General features: G+C 37.4%; 1 protein-coding gene across 1 annotated transcript in view; it reads left to right on the top strand.

Moving 5' to 3' along the window:
- The window catches only part of DOCK3 (dedicator of cytokinesis 3), a 512,545-nt gene that overhangs the window by 277,992 nt on the left and 222,340 nt on the right, over positions 1-12,213 (top strand). The window contains 1 exon segment of the mRNA XM_020999119.2: positions 9,151-9,299. Within this exon segment, the coding sequence (XP_020854778.1) occupies positions 9,151-9,299 (149 nt within the window).

The raw sequence follows: 12,213 nt of genomic DNA, 5'->3' as shown, positions 1-12,213 counted from the left end.
CTTGGAGAAGTATATTTCATTCTTATTAGATATGCTTACAAGGCTAAATTCAATTTTATTTACAGGAACTTGTCTCTGTAATTCAGAATTCTCAGTTCTGTTCTCAATCAAATCCAAAGCAAGCAACAAACTGAAGGTTGATATGCAGGTGCCTTTTTCAAAAATTGTACCAGGAACAAAACTTAGCTGACAAGAAAAAGAATCAAGAATCTCTAATTTATCTGGTTATGTTCTGCTAAACATTTAACAAGTTAATAACAATTTTTCCATTTAATAAGTATTTATTTTCTCTCCCTTCCACTCTCCTACACTGCCCTTGAAGGGAAAAATAAAGACAACCAAAACCTTTATAACAAATATACACTGTCAAACAAAGCAAAAAACTTTTTTGGCCATGTCTAAAAATGTATTTTTTGCATCTTGAGTCCATCACTTCTCTGTCAGGAGGCAAGTAGCATACTTCATTAGTTCTCAGAATCATGGCTGATCATTATTCTTTTCAGAGTTCTCAAGTATTTCAAAGTTGTCTTTATAGTGTTGCTGTTACTACATAAATTACTCTCCTGGTTGTGTTCACGTTTGTTGTTGAGTCATTTCAATTGTGTACAACTATTCATGATCCCATTTGGGGTTTTCTTGGCAAAGATGCTGCAGTAGTTTGCCATTTCCTTCTCCAGCTCAGTTTCCTCAGGAAACCTAGGCAAACAGCCCTAAGTGACTTGTCCAGAGTCACATAACTAGTAAGTGTCTGAGGACAGATTTGAACTCAGGTCCTCTTGACTCCCAGCCCCAGTCCACTGCGCCACCTAACTGCCCTGGTCTTTCCAGGTTTCTCTGAAATTGTTCCTTGCATAATTTCTTAGAGCAAAATGTTATTGTGTTCTTTTGATATGTCATAATTTGTTCAGCCATTCCCCAGTTGATGAGCACCCCCTTGGTTTCCAGTTCTTTCCCACAATAAAAAGAAATGCTATATTTTTGTACATATGGGTCCTTTTCCTCCTTCTTTGATCTATATGGAGTATAGGTCTATAGGTAGTATCACTGGGTCAAAGGGCATGCACAGTTCATTAATTTAGTGAGCATATCTCCAAATCCCTGTCCAGAATGTCTGGACCAATTCACAGCACCTTTTGTTGTCGTGTATGTGTATTCTTGGTAAACTCTACGATTTATTTCTTTTTAATTTTGAATGGGGTGTATAGGAAGGGCAACATTGAACACCAAAGGGTAGAAAGACTGAAAATGGCTGAAAACCCCTGATTTAGATGGCCCTCTCCTACCCTCCTAGCATTCCTTTGAAATTCCTTTGAAATACAGTGGGAAAACGTTCAGAATTTTGCATAGTACGATGCTGAAAGAGAAGCTAGTTGAGTGATTTAAATTCATTATCAAAATTTAGCCTTCCATAGATGCTTTAAAATCAATCATTTTTAGAATGCATGGAAAGAAAAAAACTAATTTAAAAAACAGCTATGTAAGTTATGGCATATGCTTATAAGTTCCCCTACATATGGGCAATTTTCATTTGCCTATGGGTTATATTTAAAGTAGATCTCTCATGCTTAAAGAGAGCCCAAATGGGATGTGGATCCACCCCTCCCCTGAACTTCAGCTTGCACTGAGAGAGGAATAATGTCTCCTGTTTCTTTAAAAAATCTTCGTCCAAGCTGTTATTAATCACTTGAAAATACATCCTTGTGGCCATCAGGGGGGTTTGTTGGGGTTTTTTTTCTTTTAATTTATAATCAGATACATAGACATACACAATCATTCAAGATGGAACTTGATTGTGAGATGAATGATCTAAATAAGCACTGGACACTTTTTGCTGCCAGCCTGGAGGGTGGCAGCTCTTTTCTTCCATCTGTTCCTCCCGTTTCTGAGGAAGAAGCACAGAAACTGGAAGCAGGCATCCAGGGAACAAACGCATATACCTGACCCTCCCTGGTTCCCTCATTGCTGTGTGGCCCACAAAACAGAAGATCTCTTCCGGCCTTCTTCCTCATAAGTCCCAAAGCCATGTTCAGAAAACATTAAAAAATTGCTGAACTCTGGGACAGAGTTTATTTGGCCATGTCTAGCCTCTCCAGACAGTAGCTTGAAAACTGTTACTGTCATTCAGTCTTGTCCAACTCTTTGTGACCCCATTTGAGGTTTTCTTGGCAAAGGTACTAGAGTGCTTTTCCAATTCCTTCTGCAGTTCATTTTACAGATGAGGAAACTGAGGCATACAGGGTTAAGTGAGTAGCCCAGGGTCGCACAGCTAGTAAGTGTCTGAGGCCAGATTTGAACTCAGGTCTTCCTGACCCTAGGCCTGGTGCTCTATCCACTGTACCGCCTAGCTTGAGAACTGAGGGTTACAAATCATTTTAACTTTTTTGCTTTAAGTTTTGATCCTTTTGTAGCAAGATGTGTTTATGCGTGTGTGTGTTTGTGCACATGTGTGTGCAAAGAATGCTGTGTCAGCTTTAGTCCAGCTATCTAGGGCTTAAACACACATTCTTTTAAACCACAGGTATAATTTTCTCCATCATCTTGCTGTTCGGGATATTGGGGTTGGTGTATTTTGATATTTTTCAAGCAATTCTAGCTGAAGTTACTGAATACTCTCAACCTGATAATTGACTGGAAAAGGAATCTGTATGTCCCCTAATGGGATGCTATTAGAAACAATTCCTTTTTAGGATCCTCCAACCAAAAACAATTTCCTAGAAAGAGTAGCCTTCTCAAGTCTAAAATTAAATTAAAATGTCTATTAAAATCATTTATACAGCTGTCACATAGGAGAGGGATCAGTTTTGTTTTTTTTTTTTTTTGGCCTCAATGGGCAGGACGACGACCAATAGAAAGAGGCGACATGGACACACATCAGTTCTGTGTAAGGAAAAACTCCTTAACAATTAGAGCTGTCCAAAAGTCTTGAGGCAACACTAACTTCCCCATATACAGAAGTTTTGAAACAGAGGCTGGATGGCCAACTTGTTAAAGATTTTAGAGATAAGGATCCCTGAGACCCTTTCTTTCCCTTCAGTCCTATAATTCTGTCTTTGTGACATTTTTATCACAGGTTATCAACTTCCCGGATGAGTTAGCTGATGCTGCTGGCTTGTGATTTGAATTCATGATTACATTCAGAAAAAAAGCATTCACAGGAACCCATAATTTAAGAGTGAGAAAAGACCTCAGCAGAAGTCTATTCCAACTCATACGTGAAAGCAATCCCCACCATAACATACCCAACAAGTCTCAGCTTGAAAACCTCCATAGTGGGGAAACCCACCACATCTCAAAATGTCCTGTCCCACTTTTGGATAGCTGTAATTGTTAGAAAGTTTTTCCTGACATCAAGGCAAAATGTGCCTTCTTCTTCTACCTGTTATTTCTCTTCTACCCGTTGGTCCTTTTGGGCCAAATTCAACAAATCTAATGTCTCCTCCATAAAGCAACCCTTCAATCCTTGAAGACAGCTATCATGTTTCTCCTGAGTCTTCTCTTATCCAGGCTAAATACACACAGTTCCTTTGATCAATACTCTTTTGACATGGACTGAAGGTCCTTCACCATCCTGATCACATTCCTTTGAACATCTTTCTGCTTATCAATATCCTTCCTAAACTGTGGCACTCAAAACTGAGCTCAGTCCTCCAGATGAGGTCTGATGATGGCAGAACATCATTGCCTCACAGCCCAAGACCACGCTAGCTTTTTTGGTTGCCATACATTGTCACACTGTTGACTTTACTGATTTTGCAACCCACTAGAACCCTAATATCTTTTCCAAAACAACTACAGCCTAACTGTGTCTCTCTAAGAAACTGATTTTTTGTATCCGTGTATGTGACTTTACATTTATCCCTAATAAAATTCTTATTGGAGTTTTACCCAATATTCCAGCTTGTCCAGACCCTCTTGGATTTTGTCTTTGTCATCCACCGTGTTAAGTATCCCTCCCAACATTGTATCATCTGAAAATCTGATTAACTTGCCATTTTTGCTTTTCTCCAAGCGACTGATAAAAATGTTAAGCCTCACTGAACCAAGCACAGATTGCTAGGTTACCCCCCTAAAGATCCCCTGTCTTTCAGCTGTTTAACCATTAACAACCATTCTTTGAGTCTAGCCAGCTACCCATTCATCGTATCCTAATTCTATATTTTCTCCACAAGGTTAGAATGAGATACTTTATCAAAAGTTTTGATAAAATCTAGATAAACTACATCTGTGTCTCTTATCTACTAGTTTAACAATCCCATCAAAAAGGAAATATGATTAGTTTGGTATCAATCAACAAATATGTATTAAGTACCTAACATGTGCCAGGCATTGTGTTAAGTGCTGAGATTACAAATAAAAGACTGAAACAATCCCTACTCTCAATCTGTTCTTTTTTATCTATACTGTCTCTTATCTTTTTAAAAATATCAATGATTTTTATTCTTTTCTTCCTTTTCTAATATTTTACCAGCATCATTTTAATGATACATTGTAGAATTTTCCCAGGAGTCAGGAGTCAAAGTCAATCCCACTGGCTTCTGGTTTACAAATTCTGTTCTTTTTTGACATTAGCCCTGAACAACCTTTGCCCTTGGTACCATTTTCCTTGATCACTCAGACTTCATTGTCATTCTTTTTCAAATAATGAGGTTTTTTTAAATTAATCTGTCCTTCCCACTGACCCTTCTGCTACTGAGCAAATTAAAAACAAACCAAAAAAAATCTTTCAATATCTATATGTCTACATAGCAAAGCAAAATGAATTCAAATTTAGCCATATATGAAAATGTATACCTCTTTATATATTTAAGTTAATTTCTTCTGACAGAATATAAGTGGCATGTCGTATCTTCATTCTTTGGGACTGATGGTTTACTATTGCATTGACCAGAGTTCTAAAGTCTTTAAAGTTGCTTTTCTCTATAATATTGTTATCATTGTATAAATTGTTCTCCTTGTTCTCCTCACTTCACTCTGTATCAATTCACATGCATCCTCTCCATTTCCTTTGAAATCATCTATTTCATCATTTCATATAGCACAACAATATTCCATTACATCTGTATACCACAAATTACTTAGACATTCCTGAGTAAGAAGATACCCACTTAGTTTCCAATTTGGGACCACAATGAAGAGCTGCTATATTTTTTTGTACGTATACATCCTTTTCCTCTTTCTTTGGCCTAATAGTGGAATGGTTGGGTCAAAGAGTATACAGAGTTTAGTAACTTTCTGGGCACAAGGGGCAGCTAGGTGGTGCAGGGAACAAAGCACCATCCCTGGAGTCAGGAGGACCTAAGTTCAAATCCGGCCTCAGACACATAACACTTACTAGCTGTGTGACCCTGGGCAAGTCACTTACCCCCATTGCCTAGCCAAAAAAAACAAAAACAAACAAACTTTCTGGGCACAGTTCCAAATTGCTTTCCAGAATACACAGACCAATTCACAGTTCTACTAACAATGCTCCAACATTTGTCATTTTCCTCTTTTGTAAGCTTTACTGGTTTCATAGGTGTGAGGTAAAACCTCAGAGTTGCTTTAATTTGAATTTCTCTAATTATTAGTGATTTAGATCATTTTCATATGACTTTGATAGCTTAAATTTCTTCCTTTAATAACTGCTTGTTCACATCTTTTACCTGTTAATCTATTGAGGAATGGCTCTTAATCTTGTAAATTTGAATCAAGTCTTTATATATCTTGGAAATGAGACCTTCATCAGAGAAACATTACAAAGGATTTTTCCCAATCACTGATTCCCCAATTTTTACTGCTTTAGATTTGTTTGTGCAACCAGAACTATTTTATTTTGTATGATCCTTCCAATGACTTGTTTAATCATGATTTTTCTACTACATCCATAGATCTGAAAAGTAATATCTTCTTCACTCTTCTAATTTATGATATGACCTTATATACTTAGGTGATATATCCATTTGGAGCTTATCTTGGTATATTGCGTGAGGTGTTGGTCTACATCTAATTACCGCCAGACTATTTGTCCAGTTTTCCCAGCAAAATTTTCAAATAGTGACCCTCTCCCCCAGTACCCATGGACTTTGGGTTTATCACATTGATTTGCTTCTATATTTTCTGTAGCATGTCTCTTCCCGTTGATCTTCCTCTCTTTTTCCACCGTACAAAAATAATTTTCATGATTACTGCTTTGTAGTATAATTTGAGATGTGGTACTGATAGAACTTAGCTTATTCTTGATGAAGCCGTGCTGGGTCTTTGTAATCTTTTCTTCCCTTTCCAAATTTTTGCCAACATCATTTTGATGATCCATTCTAGATTTTTCCTAGGAGTCAAAGTCAAGCCCACTGGCCTCTGGTTTATACATTCTGTTCTCTTCTCCTTTTTGACCTTGACCCTTAAAAACCTTTACCCTTGGTACTATTTTCTTTGATCACTCAGATATCATTGTCAGTGATCCAGCAGTTACATCTGCTAGCACTTTCAGTACCTGAAGATGTTGTTCATCTGGGTTATCTGAATTCATGAAGTGTAGCAAGGAGCTCTTTTACTCTTTCCTTCCTTATCTTGACTATTAGCTCCCTGTCAGCCTTTCAAATATAGTTTTTTTTTCTTTTCCTGAGCTTGTCTCATCAGCCTCAATTTTTCAGAACTTTAGCATTCCTGATGCTATTTTCACAGGACCATAGCATGCTCTTATATTCATCCTGTCAGCTGACCTTGCTTCTGTCTTCTGAGATACATTTCTTTTTTTTTTTCTTTTTAATAGAATTTGTTTGGTCGGTGAATCCTCTGCATATCCACATCAGGCTTTTCAGGCAACTCCCACTTTTGTCCTACTTGGAATCAATTCCTTCATACTTGTATCTTAAAGGTTCTATACCAGAGAAAGAGGGCCGGAAAAAGAGAGGCTTGGTGAAGAAACAGTATAAGTTTAAAAAGTATATTCATATGAAGAAATTCAGGAGTCAGAAGGTGGCAACATGACAGAAAGCATTTCTTTCTTGAGCATCTGCCATCCCTCCTAGTCTGACTTTCCACGTAACATTTCAGTCCTGTCTTTTCTCTGAATTCTTTTAAATTTGCTTTCTCCAAGTCTGGAGTGCGTGTTAAATGAGGCTCAAGTTTCCTTTTCTTCTCTATCACAAACTCTTAGGAGGAGGACTCACTTCCCTCTTTGTCCCGCCCCCCTCACCAAGGATTCCCATCATTTGTAATCAGTTCCTTCATGTTAGTGGGAATCACATCCAGAATAGACTTTCTCCTGATTGGTTTCTTTACTTTTTGAAGTATGAAATTATGACTAAAGTAAGTCAAGAAGTTATTCACTGGGGGTAGCCAGGTGGCACAGTGGGTAGAGCACCGGCCCTGGAATCAGGAGGACCTGAGTTCAAATCCGGCCTCAGACACATAACACTCACTAGCTGTGTGACCCTGGGCAAGTCACTTCATCCCCATTGCCTCGCCAAAAAAAAAGAAGAGTTATTAACTGCTCTGCATTTGACAAAGAGAGAGAGAGACAGAGCTCTAGCAGGTGTCTAGATAATTATAACCACAAGATCTTATGCCTACTCCTCATCTATTCTCTCTTTTTGGCCAGCTGTCTGTAGTACCTTGCAATAACAAAATCACTCCTATTTCTCCCTTCATTGACCTTCACTCAAATGCTCTTCATCAAGTTTTCCTCCCTCTCATTCCTAAATTTCTTCACATGAGCATACTTTCAAAACATATAATACTTTTCCACTGCACTCTCTCATCTGTCTTTTAAATAAGGTGTACTCATCAAGAGTCTTTGCAAAGGAAATGTTAAAACGGAAGTCTTAGTTTATTAATGACAGTGTCTAAAGAATTGCATTTGTTTCCAATGAAGAAAAAATCTGAGGCACTCTAACTTCTAGATTTAATTTGTAAGCATATATGATTCTATTTTTTTTTTGAATTCTGACTCAGTTTGTAAAATCACAGAGAAATTCTGTCTGGGTAGGAGATGGCACTAAAATTCAAACAAAGATAACATTACAAATGGGCAGTTGGTGGCATAGTAGATAGTGTGCCAGACCTGGAATAAGGAAGACTCATCTTCGTGAGTTCAAATCCAGCCTCAGATACTTCCTAGCTGTGTGACCCAGGGCAAGTCACTTAACCCTGTTTGCCTCAGTTTTCTCATCTATAAAATGAGCTGGAGAAGGAAATGGCAAACCACTCCAGTGTCTTTGCTAGGAAAACTCCAAATGGGGTAACAGACAGTCAAATATGACTGAAAACGATTGAACAAAAATATTACAGATGTTCACAATAAAGTATATGAAAATATTTCCATTATTCTTATGAAGGCAGTACTCGTAATTAGCCATCAAGAATAAAAGTAAAGGAGTAAATTTGATCCTTAGGAGGAAGAGGTTGAAAGCTCTAATGCTAATAATACTTATAAAATCTATTTAGAAAGCTAGGTGAATTTTGGAAACCCACGCTGAATTTAATGGTATAATCTGAAGCTTTATGTTGACCATAGGTCTATATGCATTAGATCAATGATCCTCCCACCTCCTCCTGCATCAACACTTGAAATTTACAATAATTTTTGCCAAATTTTTAATTTTTGCCAATATTTACCAAAACTCTCAATTCCCTGCCACAGATTTGAGCAGGCATCTATGGCTATCCAAATCTGTACTGGAACAGGTACAGGAGCTGTTTTCAGGGAATTAAGCTGGAGGCTCCATCTATTTTTTTAAATTTCTGATTATATTTTAATGGTTTTGTTTTGTCTAAAAGTAAAATGAACCCAAATAGGATCACAGAAAATAAAACAAAAAAAACTGGAAAATAAACCAAAAATAAGGGCATAGAAACTGAACTCGCTAAACAATCAGGAAATAAATGCATTGTAAAATTACATTATTTTAATTTTCTAGGCCATTTTCATGATATATTTTTAAACCTATGAATACGTTTAAGGGACCTTATGCATATGGGAAATTAACAAAGTTTTTTAAGGCTATATGAAAAGGGGATGAATAAACAGTTTTATTCTTTGAATCACCATTTTGTGGATCAGAGAAATGAGTGCATTTTATATTTTTAATTTGATTTCTCCTTTTGTCTTTTTTTTTCACTCCCCATCCCTATTCCTCTTTTTTCTCCCCAACGCCAAAAATCCCCTTACAGAAACACAAAGTAGATCTTTTCTACAAATTACGTCATGTAATGAATGAACTTATTGACCTTCGGAGACAGCTGCTCTCAGGTCACCTTACTCAGGATCAGGTGCGAGAGGTCAAGAGACACATCACAGTACGCCTGGACTGGGGGAATGAGTAAGTATGATTACTACGTCAACACTTTCTCCAACTACTTCATAAGTATTCAACTGTCTTTGAATTTGCAAGGTAACAAAGCTTCTTTAACTAGAGAATTATCTTTCTTAACACTGAATTTTTTGCTCTTTCTAATTCTAGCTGTGTGACCCTGGGGAAGTCATTTAACCCTGTTTGCCTCAGTTTCCTCACCTGTAAAATGACCTGGAGAAGGAAATGGCCAACCATTCTAATATCTTTGCCAAGAAAACCCTAAATGGGGTCACAAAGAGTCAGACACAATTGAAATAACTGAATAAAAAATACTAAATGAAACAGCTGAGGTAAAAGAAAGAGAGAGAGAGAGAGAGAGAGGCAGCTGGGGGGAGGGGGAGTTGGTGCAGAGGGTAGAGTACCAGGCCTGGAGTCAGGAAGACCTGCAAGACAAATCATTTAATGTCTGTTTGCCTCAGTTTCCTCATCTGTAAAATGAGAATAATAATAGCCCCTACCTCCCAGGGTTATTGTGAGGAGCAACTGAGACCATAATTGTAAAGCACCTAGCTCAGGGCCTGACACACAGTAAGTACTATATAACTGTTATCTGTTATTAGTTGGATGACCCCAGGCAAGTTACTAACCTCTGTTTGCCTCAATTTCTTCATTTGTGAAATGGGGATAATAATAGCATCTGCTACCTTCCATTATCTTGGTGTGGATAAAATGAGACATACGGAAAGTGCTTTGCAAAACTTCAAGCACCATATAAATTACATATATATATAATATTTATATGTAACACATATTGTTTTTATTATTATTACATTATATGTTTATGTTATAGTTTTGAATGTTTAAATCTGTAGTTGCACAATGAATGTGAATCTGAAGGAATTTCACAAATAGGGGCCTCTGCTGCCAAATATCCTTTTTAAAGTTATATTTTTAAAGTGTCATTTACCTGTGCAGCAATTGCAAAGATTTACTAATGATGTTATCAAACCGGGTCAAATCTGAGGCTTTGGGACAGGAAGATTGTACCAGTAGCTGCAACCTTCAACTTTTATTTTTCTATTGGTCCTGTAATCCTTGTACTTCTCTTTTAAATCACCTACCGTGTAAGTGTGTCTGTATGAAGGAAATGGGGAGCAGTGGGAATTGGGGGGAGAGGAGCACATGAATATTTGATTGAAAATTAATATGTAAGTAATTATCTCGAGTAAAAACTAATCTTAATCAAGAGTCAGCTTGTGAACTCTACATATGTGATGCTTGCCCTATTCAGAGCCCAGGAGTTATAGATCTGAATGGTATGTGCTTTCTCATAATCTTTCCCAAAGGACACACTAGGTGTACAAAATAATAAATAATGAGTTTTCCATGATATATCAAGTCAGTCTTATTAATATGGAGTTCTGTTTTATTAGACAATTTTGAGATTATATTGGCTAAAGGAGACCATGAAGAGAGTATTAAAGTAGACATAGTTAATTGGCATAATCATTTTCACTATGTCAAGTGGAAGACAGGACATGGAAGAAAATTCTGCCAAATACCTTGTTACTTTGATCTGTGATTCTCCTAGTTAAAGTCATACTTGAGTGTGACAGTTCATTCCCCTTTCTAAAATAACACCATGCATGTCAACTTATAAATAAACTAGCTTGGAGAAAATCATATAAAGTACTAAAGACTGGAATATATTTAAATAATTTATATATCATAAGATGAATGCTGTCCAATGCCCACGTGTGAATTATTTTCCTCTGCGCCCAAGGATGTAATTTATGAAGAAATTGGCAGAGCGATGTCTACCGTTCTGGACACTAGAGGGTGATTGCTTTCCCTCCCCTCCCAGAGCAGAAATCACATAGGGTAAAGGAATGGTGTCCTTCCAGTGTGGCACACTCTTCCTCTTTTCCCTTCCTGTTTTCCTTCCTTTGCTTTCTCCATATGGACTTCCTTAGAGATGGCCCACAGGGGGCAGAGGTGGAAACTGGGCTACCTTGTGACTGAGCTAACCAGGGGGAAACCAGCAATATTTTAATGTTCATTGGCAAAGAACAACAAAACAGAGGAATGTTTGTGAATCCATGAGCTCGCCTTATGTACAGTTTTTGTTTTTAAAAAGTGGGGATTAGATTTAATTTGATAGTAACAAAATTGCCATTTGTTTTTGTCTGAATTTCTGAACTTTTTGTTTTCAGCTTTGTATTTTATTGTTTTGTTGATACGCTTTCTTTTTTAATTGCTATGCCTACCTACTATCTCACCAACTCACCCCCACTCCAGAATAGAAACCCTTCACAAAACAAAGCCAAACGCGGGCCGTGTTTGAAAATGCGTGTCTTACTCTGATGCCCTTACTGTAAGCTCAGAGACCACAGGGACTGGTTCATTTTGTATCTGTAGCACCTAACACACAGCCTAGCACATGATGGGTGCTTAGCAGATGATTGCTGATTATTTTATTTCTGCATCTCTAGTTCATTACACAATTCCCTAGAGGTGAGAGACATGAAAGGCATGAATGATCACTGTATACAACTTTAATTGTTTGGAGACTTGCTGCTATCCAGCATCATCAGAAGAATATTGTTATTTCAAAGGATACCTTTAGATAATTAAAAGCACTGATCTAAAATATCCTGATTTTTTACTGTGAAGTTCCAGCCTGATCTCATAAGTAGTACCTAGGAGGCCCCAAAGAGGCAAAGACTCTTTATCTAGCTCCATTGCAGTATTGGAAAACACTGGCAGATCAGAGATCCTGTTGAAGGTACTACCAATTAAAAATATCGGCAGCATACATTTTCTAATTACTCTATGGATTCTAAGTCTCTGTGCTCTTCTACCACGAAGGGTAAAAGTTTCAAAAGCAAAATCAGTGGTTTCCAAAGGAACAAATAAATCATAACTCCTTTGCGCTGTCATC

Source organism: Phascolarctos cinereus, unplaced genomic scaffold (genome assembly GCF_003287225.1).
Source record: "Phascolarctos cinereus isolate Bilbo 61053 unplaced genomic scaffold, phaCin_HiC Scaffold_4;HRSCAF=312, whole genome shotgun sequence".
Taxonomy (NCBI): Eukaryota; Metazoa; Chordata; class Mammalia; order Diprotodontia; family Phascolarctidae; genus Phascolarctos; species Phascolarctos cinereus.
This window is presented reverse-complemented; position numbering and strand designations above follow the sequence as displayed.